The sequence below is a fragment of the Peromyscus leucopus genome, chromosome 3 (genome assembly GCF_004664715.2).
Source record: "Peromyscus leucopus breed LL Stock chromosome 3, UCI_PerLeu_2.1, whole genome shotgun sequence".
NCBI classification, from domain to species: domain Eukaryota; kingdom Metazoa; phylum Chordata; class Mammalia; order Rodentia; family Cricetidae; genus Peromyscus; species Peromyscus leucopus.
The window spans coordinates 44704938-44730449 of NC_051065.1; the positions used below are offsets into that span (position 1 = coordinate 44704938).

The window sequence follows — 25512 nt, forward strand, 5'->3', positions numbered from 1 at the left end:
CTATTTTAAAAAGAGGTAAGCAGGCTTATATTTTAGAATGACTAAAAAGGCAATGTGCTGTCAAAAGTTAGTACTACTATATCATCGCTACCAAACTTTATTTCATTCCTACTTTTATAATAACTTAAGTCGTAAGAATAAACAATCGAATGGCTAAGAACTATAGTGATCCTCCTTAAAAGATGGCAGAAAGGATGTCATGTACTGTCACATAAGGATGCTAAACAAGAAAAACAATCTTCTCAACTGAGAAGGCCATGTTAAAGGAGACAGAATGATCCATCTGGATGAGACTTTGCAGAGTGTTGATTGGGTGCTGCAGTTTATGTTTAAGGATTTGGGCCGATTGGCCCATGCCAGTATGCTAACTGGATTCTGGGACTCTTTCCCCCGACTTTCACAAGCCGGAATACCTAGGCTGACAACTTCATAGCAAGTCAAGTCATAGCAGAAATTCATGAATGGTCTAAAGAGCAAAATCTACCCAAATTAGTTTATTTGTGCCTACGGATATGGTAAACTATTTGAAGAGGCTCTCATTACCCACCAGTGTCTTTTAATACCTTCTACAAGCTCTGAACAAGCAGAGGCGCTGCTCAAGCTCCTAGGGCTCTGTCGAAGAAGTCAGTAGCTGATATTGTCTATGTGCCAGTTTGGTCTTCAATGACACACCACATAGGCTGGAGTTCTTAAAGGATTCTGCATTGTGAATCTTGTTCAGTGAGTTCGGAGTGGTCTGAGAAGAAAACACTCAGAGAAGTGCCAAGTTTATTAGAGTGAGAGAATGCCATCCTCACATTGCCACCAAGAAACAAAGACCTCGAGGGCGCATGCACTGAGGAGAATCTCTAGATCCGAAGACACCCTAGCGGTCAGCAGGTCCACACCCCACCTGATGTGCTAATCCCCATTCAACCCCACTCTGCAGTGGGCTGAGGTCCATCTGGTAACATGTGTCTACAGCCTCACATCTGGCCAGCTCTGAATCTGCACTGTAGCAGCAGATGATGTACAAGCACCATCTGGTAGTGGGAAGTACACCGCCTAGGCTCAGGACCCCACAGTCCCTTTTCCTTCGAAAAAAGGATCCCAGAATCCAGTGTGAAGTCACTCAATATTCCCCACCAAGCACAAAATGAAAGAAGTACTGGAGCAAGGGACTGAGTCAGTCCTTGGGCTTTCAGAAGGCCGAGTTCCTGGTCCACAGACGGCCTCTGTAGCAGGTCCCTGTGGCCAGCCATTTCCAGGAATGCTTGTTCATGATCTCAGAAGACTCTTTCCCAAGAACAGTTAGACTTGCTGTTGTACCAGCTGCAGTTTGGCAGTCTTGACTCGATGGGCCTCTTTGAGGTTCTGTGCGCGGACTTCTGAATTGGAAATAAACTCTACTTGTTGGACGGGGAACCAGCCTTGCTCCCCATCTGAGAGTCTCACACCCTCCAGCCAGCCTGCAGTCCACGGGAAGAGGAAGGAAGAATTAGCTGCTAAGGACCCATGCTAACTTGTTGGACCTCCTGGCTGAAAATCAATCTACATCCTAAGACTGAATGAACTAGGATCCTCCAGCATGAAAAACCCAGCCTTGCAGGGTATGGAGATGGCTGCCCTAGGTCTGCTGATATCTACAGCCAAACATTCTGGGACCTGCTTCACTGCTATCAGTGGAGTTTTGTCCATCAAAGTTTTTGGTCCCTACCTCAAAATATGCTCTTTTTTTTTTTTTTTTCAGAGCTGAGGACTGAACCCAGGGCCTTGTACTTGCTAGGCGAGCGAGCGCTCTACCACTGAGCTAAATCCCCAACCCCTCAAAATTTGCTCTTACTTGGGAATGAAACTACTGCAAATACAATTAATGAAGTTATACCAAGGCCACCCTGGAGTCCGTCAACCAATCGGAATCGGTCTCCGTACAGAAAGGATAATTTATATGCACAGAGAGAGAAGAGCCCTCAAGGGTACATGTGCAGAGACTGGAGTTATGCAGCCACAAGCCACTTTGGAGCTGTCAGACTGGGACAAGGTAAAGAAGGACTGTTCCTAGAAGCTCCAGAGGAGCCTGCTGACACCTTGAAGTGGGACTTCTCACCGCCAGAACCGTGAGAGAATAAATTACTGTTGTTATCAGCTGTGTTCAGTGCTCTGCTGTGGTGGCCCTGGAAAGCTAGTGCGCCTCCTGCTGCCTCTGCTGGCCAGCCTCCTGCTCATGGGCTCCCCCTCTTACCATCGCTGCTCTGCTGAGTCACCATCACCACATCCGCCTTCTCCAGTGCCAACTCATCATTCTCTCGGGGCTTGTAGGCACGGAGACACTGAACCTGTGGGGAGTCTTTGGAAGAGAAGAGTGAAGAAAAGTGAGGAGCCGTGACTAGGACACACACAAGGAACTGTGAGGGGAGTGTGGAAGGCCTGGAGTAGAGATAAGCACGGGTGGATCTTTGTGAGTTTGAGTACAGCCTGGGCTACAGAGCATGCCTAGGTCAGCCAGGGCTACAGAGTGAGAACCTATCTATAAAACATAAAACAACAACAACAACAACAACAACAACAAAAACCCAAACAAAAGCCAGGAAAAAAATGACAGACCCAACAAAAACAAAAGAGGTGATTAGAAACATCTTCATCATCTACCAGGGATCAAACAAGCCTGGTTCAATAAAGAAATAGAAATATGAGTATGGGATCTAATTTTTAAAAATTCTACTTCTGGGGAAGAAGACAGGAAAATACCTTGTGACCACATTTAATTCCTCATCATGGCAAAACTTGAGGTTCAGCTGAAGACCCAGCTTCTCTCTTAGATGTTCCCTGATTGATCTTTCAGTTTTCAATGGCTTTTGAACTCCTTAGAACTGACGGTTGGAGAGGAACCATATATCCCTTAACCAACTATTTTATGCATGTGTTTTGCTTTGCTAGGGCAGAGCACAGATTTTGTTCCAAAGGGAGCAAGATCTAGTATGCTCTGAGCCAAATAAAAGTGACTGTGGCCTAGAAGCATAGAGTCAAGTTGCCATGAATGACACATTCCACTGTGGAAGAGGTTACTCCTATGGTCCCAGAACAAAAGCAAGGCATGAATCAATGTGTTTGCCAATACGCTGGTGAGGTCCTCAGGTAGGCAGGTTATAGCAGAGAAGAAACACCTCTCCTATAGGTTGTTGACATTATCTTAACAGACCTGGCTTTAGGGCTGGTGAAAGTTAATGATTTACTAAGTTTAATAATACATTCCACATTCCTAATGGTCACAAGGATGTCAGGTCAGATATAGTGGTTGGTAATAAAGGCTATTATTGTGATAAAAAATGGCACAAGTTAATTTTGGCTCTTGATCTGTGATATTCCATGTTCACAATCACAAATTTCCAGTCAAGTGGTCCCTAGGATCTTCAGCACAGAATTCAGAACTTAGGTGACAGCTTTTCCAACAAGATTCAAAATCGAAGTCTGTGAATCTTTCATCATTTTCTTCAATGTTCCAGTAAGGGACCCCTCTCCTTTAAAAATAGTCTTCTAGCATTAGACTTTCTGGGTGACTTGGGTGCCTTTGATTCCTTTTGACCTTACTTTCCTCATCTGGAATTGATCAAGATGATCATTTGTTTGTTTGTGTTTGTTTGTTTGTACTTGAGACAGGGATTTTCTGTGTAGCCCTGGCTCTCCTTGAACTCACAGAGACCTACTTGCCTCTGCTTCCTGAGTGCTAGGATTAAAGACTTGTGCTACCATTGCCCAGTGATCAAGATGATCATTGATCAAAGTGATTCATAAGGAAATTCTAGATGCTTTCTTATGAGCCAGGCAGCATTTCCATAGACTGGAATCAAGTTCAAGATAACAGAGTTCAGAGAACGTCTGTCCTTGCAGCAATCTATCTTCGATGGGTTTGTCTTTATACTTTGCTGCACTCTTCTGATTTGCAGAAAATAAATAGAATGCTACATTATTAATAGTGCACTGTTTTTTCTAAAGCTCGGCATCATCTTCCATCCACGGAAAATGCAGTAAAGTGAAGTAGTCCCCTCCACCCTCTCTACCTACCATAAATGAAGTGAACCAATGGACTGTATGGCAAGCAAGCAACACTGAGTTCAGCTGGGTTCTCCTAGGTCCTTTTCCAAGGTTCATTACACTCATTTGTTCTTTTTACCCACAAAAGTCCCAGTGTTCCTTTGCCATGCTCTGGGCTCTGGCTACCTCTGTGTGTTCTGGGTAAGCAATGTCAGCTACCTGGGTATGGCCATACCAAATCAATGTTGGTCTTTTCTTGTCCTCCCCATTGAAGCTACACTGTCTCCCCTTATTTCCCTCTTATATCTTCAATTGGTAAAACTAAGTCAAAATCATAGTGGATAAGACTTCAAGGAATATATATTTTACAAAGAACAAATATGTGCCTAAGGCAGTGAATGTATGAGGTACAGTACTACCATGGTAAAGACAGGTTTTTTTTTTGGTTTTTCAAGACAGGGTTTCTCTGTGTAGCTTTGCGCCTTTCCTGGAACTCGCTTTGGAGACCAGGCTGGCCTCGAACTCACAGAGATCAGCCTGCTTTTGCCTCCCGAGTGCTGGGATTAAAGGCGGGTGCCACCACCGCCCGGCGTAAATGACAGTTTTTAAGTAGATGTATCACAAGTGTTTAAGCTTCTACCACCAGCAATTCATCATGAAATTCTAAGAAAAGCCAATGAACAGGAGACTTTTAGAGTTACCACCCAGTACACTTAACCCTTCATCTAAAGGAGACCACAAATAGACACTACCATTTTCGTTACATCCTTGCTCACCGTAGCACTCAAGCAGGTCCAACTCCTCTCTGGGCATGGCCAAGGCCGAGATCCATCGGAGCTTTTCACTTCTGAAAAAAACAAAACAAAAGAGTCATAGCTTCAGTTATAGTCTGGGGACATAGGCTGAGGGCCAGTAGTGGGGAAGGCAGGTGGCTACCCTAAAGCCAGTGGGATTCTGCCTGGCTGGAAACATGGAATGATCTTATAACACGTGTTAGTGTATCTTGTGTATTCTTCCTTTCTCTCTTCAGGCATATCTTCCACAAAAAGTCATAAGGTGAACTGTCAATCATATGCATGAACATTTTTCAGTCTGGAAATCATACCAAGCAAAACACTCATCTGGTTAGACATGACCACTCTGCATGACTCTTGCTCCTCACTTACCTCCCTTCAATTAAATATCTAAGATGAAAATTACTGTTTAATAACAAGTAAGCCAAGGAGCTATCTCCATTTCATTGTTGTTGTTGTCTATAATGTGATCTCAAATTAATTTTTGATCATCTGAACATTCTTCTAATCTCTTATCCTGTTTCCAAATGTACCTAGGTTATTGAGAATGACACTTTCACTTTCCAAAAAGATGCTGCCCATAGCCCTAAAAAAGAACACAAAGCTACATCGGATTATTTATCTAAGGTAAAATCCTGAATACAAACTCATGTCCTATCTTTTCTGTTCCATGGGTAGAGATAGGAACCATTGACCTTACTAGAAATGTCTTCCAAGGGACCAAGCTGAAAAGCACCCTGCTGTGGATATCACTCTATATAAATAAAACACTGATGGCTAATGACCAGGCAGGAAGTATAGGCGGGACAAAGAGAGAGGAGAATTGGGGAAACAGGAAGAAGGAGGGGAGAGACACTGCAGCCACCGCCAGGAGAAGAGCATGTAGAGACGCCGGTAAGCCACCAGCCACGTGGCAAGCTATAGATTTATAGAAATGGGTTAATTTAAGATAAAAGAGCAGTTAGCAAGAAGCCTGCCACGGCCATACAGATTATTTTATAAGTGGATTGTGGGACTGCGGGGCTTGGGGAACCTGGAGAGAAGCCCTCCAGCAACAGCACCCACATCATGTGGGGTCTTAAGCCACGGAAGTGTTTAATAATTTTACAGACAAGCTTTTCCTGTGTCTCATACAGTACCAGGAAAGCACTGGGTGTTCTTTAGTTTGTATACTATATATCAGGTTCTACAGTTATCATTTCAACTCTCAAAACAGTGTATGTGTATATGTGATTGTATTCATTTGTTATCATCATTGGAAAGATTACAACCCATATTTCTTAACACTATAGATTTCTGCTCAATGGCGGATGAAGCTAGGGGATTAAGGAAAAGAAGAAAGCATATAAGGTGTTTTTTATTCATGTAAGTGCCCTATAGCCTTGGCTCTGGGTTGTACAGATGAGCTGGATCTCTCACAGATACAGCAATCCAATTCTCTGCTCATTCCATGCCAGCTCATCTCCCTCATGATGTCTCATAGAACTTGTGATTTTTAGTACACTGGAAAGCAGATGTTAAGAAGGTGGCAACTTTGCATGTTCAGCCCACACTGAATCTCCTTCAAGTTACTGCTTAGCTCTGGGGCTTTGGGTTTCTCTATGAATGATCCCCACTCCAGAAGTGCTGAGGCCATGGTCTGGCACATCCTCCCCCAACTGCTGCCCAGCCCCATCTCACTGAGTCTCAGTGCGGAAGAGGAACTCTGCTTGGGTGCCCTGTGTGTTGTGCAGCAGGAACAGACGGAAGAGGTTCTTGTGAGGTCCATGCAGCTTCATTTCACACTTTTCCCCTCGAATGGAGGAGAATGGAGCATGGTCAAATACCAGGAACCGGCTGCCTCTGCAAGACAGAAAGAAATCTTTTAAGTCTGATTCTAGAGTTTTTGTACTTCATCCACTCTCACCCTCATAGTCTTAAATTCAAGTTCTCTGCTCTTCGCTTCTACAGACCGTATTCATATAAAATCCATATGAGGGCTTCAACCTGCTCTCAACACGATAATGCCAGTGTCTCAACCAACTATTTACTGCAATAGCACTATTTACTACTTTAAGAAGTCGAAGAGATAAGAACCAATGTTAACTTTCAAAGGTCCTAAAGACCAGAGTTTAAGCTCTGAAATTAGCCAAGTGGATATATTGGCTAATATGCTAGGCACAACCCAATGAAGCCATAGATAAACTTATTTAAAAAGATAGTGTTTCTTTGCTGTGGTTTACTCATGTCTTTAACATGGGACAGGTCTGGTTCTGTGACTTCATGATGTAATTTGGTAATATTAACCCCCTACTTCTGTTCTCTAAGCTATGACTCATGACTCAGACTGTGAGTTGTCTGAGAAGGGATTCGTTGGCAGCAGGTCATTTGGTGTCCCTCTAGACTTATCCCATTCTTTCATAGGCCCTATGCCCTGGCCTCCCATCCCAGGCACTGACTCTCGGGGTCGGGACAGCAACAGACAGTCATTGAAGAGATGCAGATGGACAGGACGAGTGGTCAGTTTCCTCCTCAGCCCTGGGGAAGCACTGAACTCGAGGGCTGTCAGCTCCCCACTCTTCACCAGCCATCGAGATTGGGAAATAAGCGGGAAAATCTAAAGATCAGGAAGAGAGAAAAGACAGGTCATGAGCTTCCTCTCAGTCCTGCCCAACCAACCCACCACCAATACCAGATCTTCCCTCTTGCTCTTAACCAACCCATCCAGATTCTGTTGTCTCTTGGAACCCTGTAACTATACCACACTAGTGTGTGGATCCTGTGTTTACATGCTCAAAGGAAGGTGATTCTGATCTAACAAGTGATGATGTGGGAGAAGTCTGTGAGCCCATGCAGAACATGTTAATGAACAGGAGGGCATAAGACCTCATCCTAAAAGTCTAAGGATCAGTTATGTTATCTGTTCTTTCCTTGATGATGATCAGAGCCAAGACAGGCAGTCAGAATCAGTCATGAAGCTGAGGATAAGGAGATCAAGGTGGGGTCTGCTGAGAACTGGGGCCTGGGAAAAGAGCTCTGATAGAACTTAGAGAAGGACTTCCCTTCTCTTCTAGGGAGATAAAGATGGTATCTGCAATGCACTGGAATTTCAATGTTGAAGATCAATTTTCTATTTGTTTGGACAAGACATTTTGAGGTTTTTGGCATGTTGCTTTGGTTAGATTAAAGGTGATCTGATAAAATAAGTGAGTCAAGCATTCATAACCCCTAAATTCTTATAATCTGGGAAATTCCTTCTGTCCATTTATTGAGTGCTCCTCCTCCTCTTCCAGTAACTACTGCCCCCCTTCTCATTATCCTGACAGTTTCCTTATGCACATTCACAGACGCAGCAATAGATTTACATCCTCTACTTTTACAGCAAAGGTAATAAAATCCACACATAGTTCTATGCCTCCACCTATTAACATGTCTTGTAAACTAAACGATCATTTGCATATTCCAGAAATGGAGAGAAGGGCAGGTAGAACCACTGGAGACTGGAGATGATGTAAGCAAGATGACTGTCAGAGGATGGTCTGTAGGACATGCTAAAGAGATTCAGAGGCAGGAAGGTGTGCCAGGGACAGCTCACTTTGCACTCAAACTCAATCTTCTGGCTCAGGTAGATGAGCTCCTCTGTCCGCCGCATCCTCTGCACGTTGTTGTTGCAGTCTCGGATCAGCTGAGAAGGGAGCAGGATAAAGGGAGGGGAAGATCACAGTGTTAGAGTCTTGAGCTGTAAGTCCCAGTCAAGCAATCCGAGAAGATGCCTGCAAACCTCGGTCTTTTTCGACCAGGCTGGAGCTGAAGGAACAGCATCAAATTCATGTTTTAGATGGCTAAACTACTTTACATGATCTGAGAGAACATACTGAGGGACTGTGGTATTGGGACTGTGGTATAGCTGCTAGACATGGAACGTGAAGAAACAAGTTTAGTGCACGCAAGGAGGTTGCTGAGCTCTCCTCTTAATAGTGTCCCATGTCCCATACTTTCTTCAGTCATGAGTACCAGGGGAAGGAGTATTATAGGTTATTGGATATGATGGCTGCCTACCTTCTCCAGGGCATGGTGTGCCTTTGTGGCCTCTGCCTCTTCTGAGGAGCCAGGCTGGGTTCTCTTCAGAATGTTCTGTAGAACAAATAGTGGACAAGAGCCAGATGGGAGGAAGAATGGATAAACAGGAAGAGATAACGGGGGGATATCTGATGCAGAAGTCAGGGACACAGTTCCAAAAGCAAAGATTTCTGAGAAAGAAAGAAACTGTGTGCATTTGTGAAACCGCTCACATCTTCCACATGATGTGGAAACTTCACAGAAGAATGGATGATCTTTTGCCTCCAAACCTCCCAAGATCATGTCTTTGAGTCAAGGAAATTAGACTAAAGAAGTATCTGCCATACCTGGAGTAGCAACTTAAGACGGGTGATACGCTGGAAGGGCAGTATCAGAAAGGACTTGAGAGACAGGCGTTGGCAGATGGGGTCACTCTCCAGCTTCTCCAAGACCTCCCGGAAACTGCTGTTGCTATTCCTATATGAGTAGCAAAACTCAGGGTGAGGAGGAAGATGGGGAGAAAAGGGGGCTCAGTGAAGGTCTGGGGAATGGAAGTGTAGGATCTGGGAGTGGGAAAGAACGGTAAGAGCCTATGTACAGGGTCCAGATGTGACTGCAGGGACAATCTGATATGGGGAGTGGGCTGAGACTTCAGCTGACACAGTAGGCAAAAGAACAAGTACTCTGGGGACAGCACTCTGGGCTAGGGACTAAGTCAAGGTCACGGCAATGTCCACGAAGGGAACGGACAGGGATCATTCTCACATTAGGCTTTGGAAGGTGCGTTCCTGATAGGTCTGGTTGGTGACATAAGGCAGGTAGACTCGGCGGAACTCTGGGGCATGATTCAAGACAACATCACATACTTGGAAGGAGAAGATGTTGTTCTCGAAGTTTTCTTCTAGGTCGGAAAGGAACCTGCGCAGTATTGAAACAGTCTCATGAAGCACGGGGGCCTCGGCTCAGCATGTTTCAGCCCTGTATATTCTGAGCACGCAACTTCTGTTTCCATGACCACTAACTTCTACTGCCTCTCCTCAGCTCTGTGGCCTTGTTATGCAGCACAGCCTCCCCCAGGCTGTTACTAGTTCATTCCTGATTTAATTGAAATAACATTCTATTTCTTTTTCTTCTTTTATTCTATTCTGGTTTGCCAGTCTTTCAGTGATTTTTTAAAAAAGATTTATTTATTATTTAATGTATATGAGTGCTCTACCTGCATGTACACCTTTATGCCAGAAGAAGGCATCAGATCCCACTATAGAGCAGCTACCATGTGGTTTCTGGGATTTGAACTCAGGACATCTGGAAGAGCAGTCAGTGCTCTTAACTGGTAAGCCATCTCTCCAGCCCCCTCTTTCAGTGATTTTTATACCTTGTGTCCACTGCAGTACACACCCAGAATGTATGTAAAACCCCGATCCAGGAAGCACATCTCACTCGTCTATTAACAGATGTGAATCCTCATACTCTTGCCTCTTCTTAGTTTTTTCTACCTGCTTCCTTGGAGGGAGCCCAGGCCCACTTTCATACAGAGACTGACAAAGAGAAGGTGTCTGTGAGGGAGGAAAGAAGCTGAAGATTCAATGGCTAAGAACAGCGAGGTTGAGAAGATGGAGTTTGGAAGAAGTCTCACGTGGTGCTGACATCTCGCACATCCTGTAGACGGGAGAAGAGCCACTGGTGATCCTGGGTGGACAGGATGGCCCGAAGTTGAGCTGAATGTTGGAAATGATCCACAGCTATGTTTAGACTGCGAAGGTAAGACGCCTCTGACACAATCAGCTCAAATTTGGCCTAGAGGGTTGGACAAGAGGAAGATTCATGAATACTTTTATGAACTCTCTGGCAGATACCAGTTGTTGAACAACGTTTTAGGGCCAAACACTGAAGTAGGTACATTGTTTCATCACTCACAGTCACAAAATTTAACTTAGTCTAGCAGAGATATGAAAAGTATTTGAGTATGTAAGATTCAACCTAGGGGCTGAAGAACATGTGTAAGCCTTTATGTTTTCAAGAAACTTAAAGCTCTAGTTGTACACATATGCAAATAACTCTGTGATATCACAGATATGTTAATTTACCACATCATAGTAACAATTTTACCAACAAAATAGACTGTGTTATACCTCATAACTAGGTGGTTAATATTTTAAATAAACACAATGAAACTTATTTTTAGAGAAGAAACAAATAAGTTGAGCATTTCTAGAACTTTTACTAAACAAACAAACAGAAAAGAAAGAGGAAATGACGCCAGAGGGATAAGTAGGCTATGTAAGGTGGGCTATGTAAACAATGCAGCACAACAGGAATTAACTGGGTAGTTTTTTATTTTTTGTTATTATTATTATTTTTTTAAAAGACAGTATCTTTTAGCAAGTGTGGAAAAGATTAGAAGAGGTAGGAGCAATGTTGGGAAAGGGTACCATGTCTAGCTGGGAAATGAAAGCCTGCCAGTCCTAGGCATGTTAGAAGTAGAAAAGACACAGACTGCTCTAAGCATCAAGCAGGCAGACTTGGAAGACTTGATTTGCTAGAACTGGGGTGTACAGAGGAGGAGCCAAAGCCAGCACCTTGCTTTTCAGTTGGGTAGTGGGTTGGATGATGGAATCGTTGATGAAGCCACAGTGCTCATAGTAGGAAAAGACTTAGGGAGGAAGGTGACAAGCTCAATTTGAGGTCTGAGGAGAAATAGAAACGGAAAGAAGGAGGATATGTGAGAAAAGTTTTAGTTTAAAATGGAAACCAAGCACTTAAGAATGTGTGTGGAGGCTCCAGCAGGGGGGTGCAATGACCCAGACATGACCAGTGGACTCCTTTCCCTTCTCAGCATGGAGCTTCAGTAAGGCCACTTGGATGAAGAGAAAGACAGACATTCATTGCTGATCACTGAGATAGCCAACCACACAGGGACTTTCTATACAACCCTGAAGCATGACACCGCACATTTATTCTCAACATTCAAAGACCATATGGCTTAAGGTGGCTCATTTAAGCTCCTGACACTTAAGGGTATTTGTTGTTGTTTTGTCCTTTTACATAGATATAATGAACCCCCCTCCAAACACACACACACACACACACACACACACACACACACACACACACACACACACTTCAGAGAACATGATTGGTAAAAGGAATGGAGTCTGTGAAGGAACTTTGTAGGCTCCCAAGATGTTAGTTCATGAACTGAATGTGTGTGTATGAACGAGTGATGCAGAGGCCTCCCATCTCACAGAGTCAACAGGAATGAGGGCTGGACCCTGTGAATCCCTAGCTTCCTAAAGATTCAGGGAGAGGTGGCTGGAGTTCATTTCATCTTCCCATTCTTTGATGGGAAGAAATGAATACAGAACAGGTTAGTGATTTTCTCAACGCATGTGTTTTGAAACTTGCAGTGAAATTATATAGCTTGTCTAAGGTTATCCAGCTAGTACATGAAGCCAGGTTTGTATCATCAAAATTCAAATCATATTTTTCTGACTGATGATTCTGTAGTAACCATTTATTCCCCCCCCACCCCCAGTAACTCTTTGTATCTGTTTTACAAGTGGGAAACAATATCTTGGAGAAAGCAAGGGATTTGGCCAAATCAAGCAAGTAATGAAGGCTTTATGTCTAGATCATCTGTTGTGGAACCCAGTTACTTAGATATTAATTACTCTATCCCACTGTGCCCTACTTTCTCCCTGGAAGGAAAGGTTCTACCTCTTATTTCAGACAGATCTGAAAGCAGGAACTGCTTATAGAAAACTTACTAATGGTCCCAGCTTAGAACCAGACAAGCATTGTCTCCCTCAGTCTTGATACTGGGCGTGATGACCAAGCAGGGCCAGTGAGATCAAAAGAACCAAAGGACAAGAAGTTGTCCTCTTCAAAGGAGCCAGCACAAAGACTGAGCGTGGGGCTTGTCTGAAATACGTGTAGAAGTGGTAGGGAGATTATAGCTCATCATGAAGCATCAGTGATGAAGTTACTTTCACATCCCTCCCAACGAATTCAGAGGTACGTAGGAGCCCAAGCCAGTACAGGCAGGAGTAGATGGCACATGCATGAATGTGGGAAGTGGGCTGAGTGCTCAGATTCTGAGGGCAGTTCACATTCTTCAGCATGGCGGTGAGCATGTGTATACAGGGGACTGTGAGGTGGGGACAGCCTGCTCTTGGTGACAAAGGTGAGGAGGAGACAAAACATTAGCAAATATGACTTTGTCGCCCCCCCCCTGCCCTGGGTGGTACCTCTTGCAGTTTTTGATCTTCATGGGTCATGGAGAGCAGCACTGTGCTGTTGCGCACCATAGGGATTTCCTGCCAGAGGGAGCCACTGGAGGCCATGGAGAGGCGCTGTAGGTAGGAGTCTGAAGACACCATTGCCTTTCGACGCTGCCGGGGGGAAGAGAGTCCAGGTGCCTCCGCTAGGCTGTTCAGCCGCTGCTGGCTCTGAATCTCCTTGTTCAGAACAACATCACTGTACTCCTGATAAAGTAGCTGGGCTATGGGTGAGGATTCATGGGTGAAGAAGAAAATGAAGTGAGTGGAAGCCCACAGCCAGAAATTGCCCTCTATGGCTGACCTCTGGCAACCCTTTCTTCTGGACACCACCACTCTATTGCTGGCAGTCATGAGTCCCTGTCCCACTTTAGGCAAAAAGCATAAGCCTAGAGATCTGTTTCAAGGCACTCACAGGAGTTGATGAGCTTGGAGCAGCGTCTTGAAAAGCCTCCTGTCCCCTCCTTCGGTTTCTTCTCCCTGTGAAGTAGGGAGGCTTTGGGGTGCTTGCTGACCATGAGACAGAAGACCCCCAAGTGACTTTAGATGAAGAAATCTCTAATCCTCTGGACACAGGCTGGGATGTCAGGACCAAAGGAACAGTGGCTTCAATCAGTCCCCATCATCAATCTTTCTATTCAACCCCTTTCCCTTACCTCAAAGTCCAGAGATCCTGAGGACTTGGGGAAAACTTGTAAATTCTTATAAAAATGGGCAAGTCAAACAATAACCCCAGATGTAGAAGGAGACTGGTTTCTAGCCATATGCTTGAGGAGGACAGTAGACCCAGACACAGCAGGTAGAACTGGGATGATCCAGACACTGCCCTTTCCGACAGTTCTGATACCTTCCTCTTCCTCTCCTTACTTTCTGAAGATAGAGGCACCAGGAATACTGGGTCCCAGTATCCTTATCCACTGAAGTCCTACTAAGAGAATCTTTTTTTTTTTTTTTTTTTAAGATTTTTATTTATTTATTATGTATACAGTGTTCTGCCTGCAAGTATCCCTGCAGGCCCAAAGAGGAACCAGATCTCATTACAGATGGATTTTCAGCCACCATGTGGTTGCTGAGAATTGAACTCAGGACCTTTGGAAGAAGAGCCAGAGCTCTTAACCTCTGAGCCATCTCTCCAGCCTTTACTAAGGGAATCTCAAGAGTCATAAATGAAGACCATAGAGTTGAGTTTGTGAGGAGCCAGGGCAACTCACCGGAAAACCACAGAATCTGAAGAGCCAGGAGGTCTTCCCATGCTTGGATTTCTCAAATCTGGAGAGGGAAATGGGTGACATAACAGGGACATTTAGAGAAAGTGAAAGGATGAGCAGGAGTCACAGATGAGCAGAAGGAAGACAGTTCTACTAGAATCGGGAAGAGAAGACAACACTAAAGGCAGAGGAATTCTGGGAGTCCAGCAGGCCGTGTCCCTGGCCCTCATTCAGGATAGAAGACTGGTATCAGCTGTGCCCCCAGCCTTCAAACAGATGGGAAGTGCACAAAGAAATGGTGCCTTAAGTTCTTCAAGACAGGGAGCAAGAAGGTGTAGCCACGGAGGAAGTCTGGCAACGTCAGGACGAGGTGGACTTCAGAGGAAGCCAGAGATGGAAAGATAGAAGGGGAGGAAGAACATTCTGACGGGATCACGGGATCATGAGTTTCTGAGTTGATGATAAATATGCAGGTGAGGGAAGCTGCAGAGAGAGCAGGAGAGGCCCCAAGAATGGAAGAAAAGCTGAGCCTAACACCGATCTCCCTGCGCCCTCTGCTCCCCACTCACCTGCAGAGCTCTCCGGCAACAGAGAAGGTCTCCGCAGGCCTTGCCGGTTCCAGCCCTTGTGCTTGTTGGAGGCCTGGCCCCCAGCCTGTTCACTGCCACTCTCTGTTCTGGCTGGGTCCTGCCTGTGGGGCCAGCTGCATGCCTTCTCCAGTTGCTGGTGGGTGGGTTTTTCTGACTGCTTTTTTGGTCCTAAAGCTGACCTCCGTGTGTCATTACATCCCTCCTGAGGGACTGATCTTCTAAACGATCCTCTCACGGGGGACTCAGACTCTTCGGTGAGCTCCGACTCATCCTTACTGGTAGGTCTCAGAAGTTCCGGGGTACAGGGAGTGGTAGGGGAAGAGGGATTTAGAAGGTTTATCATGTTGCTGAAAGCCAGGCCAGTGGACACTTCAGTTATACTCCCACTGGTGGGAACCAATGATTCTGTTGATCTGCCTGTAGCCGGGGGCCAAGAGGTCCGTCCGACAGAGAGTGTGGAGACTGTCCAGTCTTGGCCAGTGGGTCTTGGTTTGGCTTGACCCCCTGAATGTATAACTCCTCCCTGGATACTCCTGCTTCTCTCCCTGGATTTTGGTGGTAATGGGGGTGGTTCAGAGGAAGGGACTGGGGGTAGAGGCCTGTACATCTTTGGTACGCTAGCGGGGGAGAGGGGAGAATGGCAGAGGTCAGGCACATAGGGAGTTGGGGGTAATGGTTTCTTGTATCTCAGCCTGGAGGAGATGGAGGTCTGAGTATGGCGGGGGGTTTCTGGGGTGGCTGGCAGAGGGCGGTGCTGCCTCAACACAACAGAGTCAGGAACTAGCGGAAACGAGCCTTCAGGAGATCCAGGTAGCCCTGAACTTAGGGCCAATGGAGGAGGATGACTATATCGCTTCACTGTGGGGGCTACTACATGAAGATGGCCATCTCTCTCCACCACGGAACTGTAGCTATGTCTCTTTCCTGGGGGAGGAGGGGGCAAGGCTTCATGTTTCCTCATGTCCATGGAGACAGTGGATAGAGAAGAAACATTCCCAGGAGAACCCACGGCAAAGGCTGAGTTCTGTGGGGAGCCCCACAGCGGACTACCATGAGGCTCGCCGGGACTCTCTGGATTTGAAGTGAGTCCTTCGGAGTCCTGTCTCAAAGCAAAGAAAGCAGCAGAGGATTCTGAGAAGACGATGCCGTCCCTACTTCTTCTGTCTCTTCGTGGGATCAGAGAGCCATAGATGGCAGGTTTGGGGGGCCTCTGTGGTAATTCCGAATGAGAGAAAGAAAAAGACTTTCCCACGGAGTCTGGAGTCTGTTCTGTCCTGTGAGAGCCTGGGAACGAGTTACTTCTTAGATGCTGGGTGGCTCCAGCGTAGCTGGTGAGAGGGCTGTGAGCGTTGGCCTTGTCAGGGGTGGCACATGGGTCCTTGCGAGTTTTTGCAGGTATCGGAGGAGCCTCAAGTGCCCCACCATGAGGTGGAGTGTCAGTCGAGAGAGAGGCTGCTAGGGTGTCCTTCCGAGGAAGGACAACTGGAGGGCTAACAGGTGACAGGGTGGCAGTGATGGGGAAGACTTCAGTGGGACTGAAAGGAGCTGAATCCGGTGTCCTTGGAGGAGTCATAGATACACTAGCAGAGACAACCTCAGTCCCCTGGAGAGACACTGTCCCTTTCTTCAGCCTGAATCCTTCTTGCTGGCTGTTGTGAGTCCTATCATTAGGGAGTTCTTCAGTAGCAAAAGAGGCAGGTGGAGAAATGGGTTGGTGAGGCCATTCTACTGGCTCCCGTGCAGGAGTCAGAGCTGGGAGGATCTGTTCCTTGGGAACAGGTTCCCACTGAGCCCCAGGAATATCAGACACAGAACAAGAGATGTCTGGAAACAGTGCTCCTGAAGAGAGCGCCTCAGGAGCTATGAGATCCACTGGAGGACAATGCTTGTTGTTCTCGTCTGTTCTCCTCCCTTCCACGGCTGCCTGTCCACCCCCTTCCCCATTCCCTCGTCCCCCCTCACCTGAGTCTACAACCTCCTCCTGGCCCTCAGCCTCCTCCTGATCCTCAGCCTCCTCCTGATCCTCAGCCTCCTCCTGGCCCGCAGCCTCCTCCTGATCCTCAGCCTCCTCCTGATCCTCAGCCTCCTCCTGGTCCTCAGCCTCCTCCTGGCCTCACCCCCCTGCCCGCCCCTCCTGCCCTCAGCCCCCCTATCCTCACCCCTCGTCCCCCTCCCCTGATCCTCAGCCTCCTCCTGCCCTCAGCCTCCTCCTGGCCCTCAGCCTCCTCCTGGCCCTCTCCTGGCATCACTATTTGGGTTTCATCATTATCTCCCTGCTTTCCACTCACATCTCTGATTTCACTACTAACCTCTGATTCTTTGCATACTGAGAGTGTGCCCTCCTCTCTTCCACCTCTCTTAATTCCCTGTCCCATCCCTCCTCTTCTGAATCTCTCTGACCCTGAACCCTCCTATCCCTGTCCTCTTGACCCCGCTCACTGTAATCCAGAGCCTCCAGTTCCCCACTCAGTCCCTTACTGGCCCTCTGTCCTCCGAGCATTCTATGGTTTTGCACTCGTTCCTGTTCTTCCTCACGGCCACAAACCTCTTCTTCCTCGTCTTCCCGATTCCCTAGAAGCCCATCAGAACAAATGTCTCCCCTCAGACTTCCTTCCTCCTGAATTTTGACTTCCTGCCCCTCGAGTCCCTGGGCCTTCTGAGGTTGGAGGAGGCCTTCTTGACCGTGCTCTTCTTGCATGGCCTCCATCTGCAGCGCTTTCCACTGCCTGACCAGTCCACTTCCATGGCCCCCAGACTGGTCTGTCTCACCAGGGTGCTTTTTGCAGGGAGGCCAAAATCCTCTAGGGCTCGAAGGGTCTGGCGAGGTGTCTTTCTCTTCTTTTGCTTTGCTAACTGCCAGTGTCAAAGACATGAGTTCCGGCTGCAATTCTAGCTCCACTGTGCTGTCCAGTTTGCTGGATTTGTCTGGCCATTCCTCCCGAACAGCACAGGCCAAGAGCTCCGGGACAGCTATTGTTTTTGACAGACTGTCTTTAAGGCTCTGGGATACTGCTTCCAGCGGGTCTGGAGTGTGGAAGGCCTCAGCCACAAGGATTTCCTGGTTGGTCTCCACATTGGAAGAAACTTCCTTTAAGAAAAATCCCATACTATCAGGTATGTGGTCACTCATGTCCCTTAACTCCTGTGGCTGGCCCATCAGGGGTCTGTGTCCATCTGCCCACTTGTAGGATGGGTCTTGGCCTTCTTGAGCTTCAGGCTCCAGGACAGGGATCTGACTGCTCCTCATGATAGCTTCAGGGATAGCTTTCGATTCCTCTATGGCAGGGATGGGTGCAGATGCTCCATGTTCAGGCTGCTCAGCCTCCATCAGGGCTGAATCCTAAAGAAGAATACAAAACAAAAGTTTCCAATGCCTCCTTCATTTCCTGTGTCCAAAGGGAGAGATCAGGAAGACGAAAGGGAGACTTCTGTCCTTCTATTCAGGGTCATTCTTCAAGACAGGTATTCAATCAAATAAGCACTAGCCTTTCTATGTCTCGTTTAACTTTATTTATTTTTAAATTAAACTAAGCTACACTTTCTTTTTAAAGATTTTTTCAAAAAATATATATATATATATAATATATATATATATATATTATTATTTTTTTTTTTTGGTTTTTTTTTTTGAGACAGGGTTTCTCTGTGTAGCTTTGCGCCTTTCCTGGAACTCGCTTTGTAGACCAGGTTGGCCTCGAACTCACAGAGATCCACCTGGCTCTGCCTCCCAAGTGCTGGGATTAAAGGCGTGCGCCACTACCGCCCGGCCTCAAAATATATTTTTATTTATACATTATCTATATGCACACCCAGTGCCCACAGAGTCCAGGAGAGGGCAATAGATCCCCTGGAACTGGAGTTACAGGTGACTGTGAGTCATTAATATGGGTGCTAGGAACTGAACCCTGGTCCTCTGAAAGAGCAGCAAGTGTTTTTAACTGTTAAGCCAGCTCTGTAGTTCCCAAGGGACTTAGAGGAACTAGGGAGATGGTTCATTTGGTAAGTGTAATAGAGATTTACCTAGAGGGAATGGGAAGATGGCTCAGTTGCCATACAAACATACTGACCCTAGAATACACATAAAAAATGCCAGGAGAAGTAAAGTGTGTCTAGGGACATGTGTAGGGGTGATCAGGGACAATGGATCTCGAGTTTCTTGGTCAGCCAGCTAGTCAATCAATGAGTACTAGTTCAGTGAGAGCTTGTCTCAAAAGATAAGGTGGAGAGCCTTCAAGGCACACACACACACAATTTACCTAGTGACCCTTTTACGTGTAGACAATGAGCAGTGACCAAGACAAAGCGCCTGGTGGATCTTGTAGTCTTGTGGGAAAAACCGATTACAAACAATTCAATTAGCATGAAAGACCATTGTCAAAGAGTTCCAGGAACTGCCAGTGGTCACTGCCCTCTAAGTTCTATGATGCCATTGTCTAGTCCTCCCTGTCAACTCTCTGGACTCTCAGTGTGACTCAGCCTGGAATAACTACCAGACATGAGGACCGACACACCCTCCATCTAAGAGGCCAGAGAAGCAGTGTCAGGCGTGCAGCCATCCTCCGGAGCTGCTGACATAGGATTAAAGTAGGTCAAGCTGTTATAGCCAACGTGCAACAGATGAGTCCTTTTCACAAAGTCTGCATTTTACTCGTCTTCCTATTTTCATAGTATCTAGCAGTGCTTTATAACTAATGAACAATTTTGTTTTCAATTATAGAGACAGCTGCTGTAAAACGGAAAGGCAATCCTGCTTCCTCTCTTCAACGTGGCTCGTAAAGTTGTGCTACCTTCATTATGATACTGTCTTTCTCTCTAACCACACTAACTCCTCTCACTACTCCCAACATTGTGACTTTCTACTCTGTCTTTCCCCCTTCCAAAAGAACACCTCATATCCTATTTAGCAAAAACGCTCAGCAAACAATGGAGAGATGCCACCTTCATTTACTGCACTTCTCAGCAGCCCGCATGTCCACTCTCCATCCTCCCTCTTTTCCGTAGCCTGTCTCCTCCAGGCCTGTGTGCCATGGACTATCCCTTTAACCACTCTAACAGTGTCTGTCTGAGCTGTCCCAGGCACCCTCCTTCTTCCGACTCTCTAAAACAAGTTCTGCCTATGTGCTGTCTTCCCAGCCTCACATCCCACCCGCTCCACCCAGTTTCAATAGGTGCCAGTCTGCCATGTCCCCTGCATCACCACTTTTGCTGGTGGTTGTGACTCACAAGGACTTTTCCTTCCTGGTGGAAAGGCCAGTATGCTGTCATGACTTCGGCTCTGGGTTTCCAATTCCTCAAATGGCTTAAACTACATTTCTATGTCATGTAATTAAAAACTGTAACTCACCGGGCAGTGGTGGCACACGTCTTTAATCCTAGCAAGAGGGAGGCTGAGGCAGGTGGATCTCTGTGAGTTTGAGGCTAGCCTGGTCTATAGAGCAAGATCCAGGACAGGCACCAGAATTACACAGAGAAACCCTGTCTCGAAAAACAAAACCAAACCAAACCAAATTGCAACTCACTTCACGTCTCCCTTTTTTTGCAATTTATACCATTTCAATTATATAGTCATGTGATCTGATTTAACCTCAATTTCAACCAACAAATGACAAGCTGTGTGAGACATGTCTTGTTCAATTACCTACATCGAGCACAACAGTAGGTCCATAGTAAGTCATCAATAAATATTTTAAATATAAAGAATAAATCTCTTGTTTCCCTCCTGGCCGAGAGTTTCCATATCATGCTCATACATCTTTGTACCCGGAGCACAGCCTAGCCTCAGCCTCCACACATACAGTTCGTTTTCCACACAAAATATCACTTGTAGTAGTTTAAAGTCTCTGGTATCTTCTCAGTAGTCCTGAGATGAACCCCAAAAATTCAGAAAAGATCATACACACCTTATAATCTAACCTTTGCCTTCCCTTTTCAGTACCTGCCTCTACCCTCAGGTCTCAACCCCTGTTCTCTCAGCTATAGGCTTTCCTACGTGGTGCTCCTCTGCTGGAATCTGGTCCCAAAGAATTTTCTGCTTCTCCACAAACCAACACTGAACTTGTCTAGCATTTTGAGCTGTATCAGGATCTCCATAACTGTGCAGCCCCCTCCACCTAAAGATTTATGGTCCTTGGGAAAGATGTACAGTTAAAAGGGTGTGCTTCAATTTTTCATTTCTGCCTTTTTGAGTCTTTGCTGGCTTTTAAGTCAACTGTAGAAATCATTTAATATATTTGAATATCCTTTCCTCATCTATAAGAGATGAGAAAAATTGCTTCCTTCACAGTTCTAATGAAGATTAACTAACACAATACAAAAAAGTTCACTTATCTTTAAAAGTCATAGAAATTGCTGGTATTATTGCTCTGAGAGACTGAATATGTGCAGGAAAGAAACAGAAAGTTGTGAGCTATAGAGGCTTTCCTAGAAACACAAGACTTTGCTCAGTTTGCAGACGGCAAAACTCAAGTTCTAAGACTCCATTTCCTAAGCAAATGATAGAAATGATTGGAAATGAAGACTCCTGTCTACTGCAAGAACCCAATCATCCAGCTACAACACAAGAGAGGCCCCTGTGGACCTGTGGGTCCCTCAGTGCACCCAGCTGTGCACCTTTCCGGTCTACTCCAGGTTTAAACAGCTGTGCACCCTTCCGGTCTACTCCAGGTTTAAACCCACTCATGAAACTGCCTTTTGTCGTCATGCAGAGTGGCTATGTATGTGTACACACACACACACACACACACACACACACACACACACACACACACACCCCACAGTGACTTACCTACCCTTGTAGTCTCTATGCAAGAGATCTGACATAAACAGACAAGTCCCTAGGCACCTTGCAGATAGAGTATGTGACAAGCTCCTGGTCACCTCACAGATGCAGATATTATCTATATAGGGCAAGTAGATACGATTAACATAAATGCACCCCGGCTGAAGGATTTTTATGTCCTTTTCCAGTTAACTGGCAGTGTGTGAGTTGCTCTATTTAGCCCTTAAATATGAAATACACAAATGATATGTAATTTGACCTTATTCTCTCAGCCACATGTTAAATAGCACATTTGTTCACTGACACCTTCTGAAACCTGCTTCTACCTGCCTCAGAAAACAAAGTGACAAACCCTGTTATCTCTCCCCACCAGCATCTGTATTGTCTGGATCCCTATCTCTGAACATCACCATACGGTAAAAGAGGACTCCCTGCATTTATAAATGAGTCCCTGCCATAGCCACACTTCATCCACATGTACTATGTGCTATGTGGCTATTTTCAGTCTTGATCTAAGGACACAATGAATGTCTCTGCAATGCCTTTATCTTTTCAGAAATAACGTGGTTTCAGGGCACTGATGGCACACGCCTTTAATCTCAGCACTCCGGAGGCAGAGGCAGGTTGATTACTGTGAGTTCAAGACCAGCCTGGTTTACAGAGCAAGTTCCAAAACAGCCAGGACTACACAGAGAAGCCCTGTCTCAGAAAAAAGAAAGAAAGAAAGAAAGAAAGAAAGAAAGAAAGAAAGAAAGAAAGAAAGAAAGAAAGAAAGAAAGAAAAGGAATATGGGAGTCACCTGTTTATACACCATTCATCCCCAAGTTAGCACATATCCTTAGTTTCTATAGTTAATTCTACCTTAATAATCCTACACAAACAGGCATGACCCGGCTAGAATGTGGAGAAAGCTAAAGGAAATCTGTGAAACATGGTCTTACTCATATAAAGGCATTAGAATTAGAATGGATTTTTTTTTTAACTACCCGTTCCGTTAAGAGTTGAAACATTCTCATCTCCTTCTCATCTGGGGTGACTAATCACTATTTATCTGCACACAGGCAGAGGCCGGGCACAGCATCACGGGAAACTGGCTTCTATCCAGACCAGAGACATTTAGCATCTTCAAGACCCCAAGGTGTGTACTTGTTAGGAGACAAAGCTCCAAGTCACCCCACTAGCAGTATAGAACACAGCAGACCTCCACAGTCCGTCCCCCCACCCCCACCCCTTCCCAACACCTTAGCTCTTGTCCATTTCTAATCACCAGGTACAAAATGATTTCAAAGATAATTGCTTCTGCATTTACAATGGCATTTATACATGTGCTTACAGTAGGAAAACAAATCTCCCACCTTCAATCCAAAAGATACCCTCTTATTTTCATTTGGCACATACGATCACTGCACAGACAGGTTAACTTGATTCAGAGTTTGACATCACTGCCCTCATATTCCAAAGACGTCAAAATAAGGGTAGTATGACACCACTGCTAAGACCTGTCCCACCAACCCGGTGATGGACAGAATAAACAATGTTTATTTACTCTCTGATGTTCTTAAACATCATCGATTGCCTCAGAGGGCAGATGGTCTTACATAAGAACATCCTAAATGAGGATGCTTATGTCCTCAGGCCCACCTGTGGCTGTGGGACCATCCACTCAGGTAGGGTATGACTTGTTTATCCTGGGTGACACTGTTCTTGTGAACTTTACAGACACTCTAAGTGGCCAGCTTATTCTACACCCATCACAAGTAGGGAGTCCTGTTCATCACGGAGGCTTCCATCGCCTGTTTGTTTCTATACCATTCTGTTTAACATACCATCCCAGGAGAGATCCCATTTCTGTCTACACCAGAGTAAGTGACGATTCCAGACACCACAAATGACGTCTTCTTGTCTATCCCAAAGACAGACAAGTGCATAATGTGACCACAGACAACCTCAGACAAATCACATTATGGACAGCCATCCCCTCTAGGGAGCCCTGATATATGAAAACTTTGGCTATATCTGGAATTTCTGTATTCTTGTGAAACGAGGGATCCCTTTACATTCCTTCTGATTTCTTCCTCCCAATGCTTACATTCCTCTTTGACCACAGTCACAGAATTTACACCTCGGTCCCCTGCCCAGCTCCTCCCCTCCTCCCCCACGTCCTTTCAATGTTCACGCTTTCAGTCTTAGGCCTGAGGACTGGTTAACAAATGATGACTGTTTTGATAGAGCTTCCATACCCCAGGTGTAGATAAAGCAGGAAGTCTGGGAAGAGGCCACACTGGGGGGTTGTTTCTCTGGGACTTGGTGCTTTTGAAGTAAAGCCGAGAGCACAGTTGGGGGGCAAGGGAGGGAGGAAGCTGGAAGGAAAACCACCCTCTCACCTCACCCTCTTTCTGTTTGGTGTGCGCTGCTCCCCCGCCTCCCGGTCTGACCTAGCGCTGGCCAGAGTTCACTGCTAGGCCGATAGGAGGACAAGACTGTCTGTCCTGAGAACCCAAGATCCAGGAATAGGGGGAGGGGGGGACGGAGACTTGAAAACTGAGGCCCCGGATTAACTCTCCCTGGCCAGTTGTGCCGAAAGGCTTTTAGAAAAGATGTTCACAACTAGGCTCTGAAAATGGGCGCCTGCACCCGCAATCTGGCTGGCTGGCTGCTCGAAACGGCTCTCTTACACTTTTCTAAGAACCTTGTTTTACTGAGGCCAACAAGAAGCTCCCTATAGACCGGTAAATAGGGGAGAGGGAACTCAGAGCATGGATCCCTGTTACAGATTTCAGAGCCTTGGTTAACAGCGGAGAGAGGTGTGTACACAGATTCACACATACGTACGCATGGAAATGCCGTGAAGATAACGAAGCAAGGCCCAGGCCTGGTTCCAGAAAAAAAAAAAAAAAATAGAGACAATACCACTTCCAGGTAAGGGACAGTCTAGAAATTGAAACTCAAGAATTCCCTATCCTAGGAGTTAGTTTTCCCCAGGCCCCCGACTTTGTGGGTGGGGAAAAAAAAGTTCTGGTTATTGGCCCGGGAAGCTCGCGGGGCAGGGTGCCCATTTCCAAGACGCAGCCCTGGCTGGGAAGCCAACTTTTCCAAGAGGCCATTCCTTCCGGCTCCCTTCCTCTTCCCCACCAGGTACTCAGCCCCTCACACTCGGAGCCCGGCCCCCTGGCCCAGCCCCCCATTTCCGGAGCCTGAGCCCCGGGACCCGGCAGGGACCGGTCCCCGGGGAGGCCTAGTTCTCGCTTCTTTCCCGCCCCGGCCTCACTCCCGCCGGGCGCCACGGCCCCCTGGAGCCCGGGGCCGAGGCGAGAGGAGGCCACCCACCTGGTCGGAGTCACATGCTGCCCCGGACCGGCCCGAGAGTCCCCTCCAGGTCCGGGCGCCCGCCGCGGTCCCCAGCCAGGCCAGGCCGCCCCGGCGCCCCACCCGCGGCCCGCCCCTGCCGCCGGACGGGAGGGAGGGACCGGCTTCTCCTAAGGAAGTTTCAGGTGAGGAAACAGGGACACACCTTCCCGGGGGAGGGGCAGCTGCGAGCAGAGCTGGGAAGTGCGGGCTCGGCACGGCGGCCAGCGCCGACCCACAGCACCCGCAGGCCGCCCAGGGCCGGAGTCCCCCGGCCGCAGCCACTCGGGGAGCCGCATCCGAGAGCCGGGCACGGGATCCCCCGGTGTCTCTCGTGCCCCTGGACGCCCCTCGGTGTCTCTTCCCCCGTGGGTCCTCTTCAGGCCTCCAACGGACCCGGTTGGCTTTCTGGCCCTGGAGTTTGTCTTTGGCTTGCTGATGTTTCGGGACATCTGAGATTTGTGTTGTCCG

General features: G+C 46.7%; 1 protein-coding gene across 1 annotated transcript; it reads right to left on the minus strand.

Annotated features, from left to right (window-relative positions):
• Positions 1–732: 732 nt before the first annotated feature.
• On the minus strand, positions 733–25130 carry Arhgef5 (Rho guanine nucleotide exchange factor 5). The gene is given in 17 exon segments (XM_028876447.2): positions 733–1448; positions 2222–2326; positions 4788–4858; positions 6486–6647; positions 7244–7401; positions 8380–8469; positions 8844–8918; positions 9191–9320; positions 9609–9761; positions 10480–10640; positions 13091–13344; positions 13536–13600; positions 14332–14389; positions 14898–16893; positions 17141–17208; positions 17211–18258; positions 25024–25130. Coding segments are annotated over 16 exon segments (4740 nt in total). The 5' UTR covers positions 18247–18258; positions 25024–25130; the 3' UTR covers positions 733–1290.
• Positions 25131–25512: the final 382 nt, after the last annotated feature.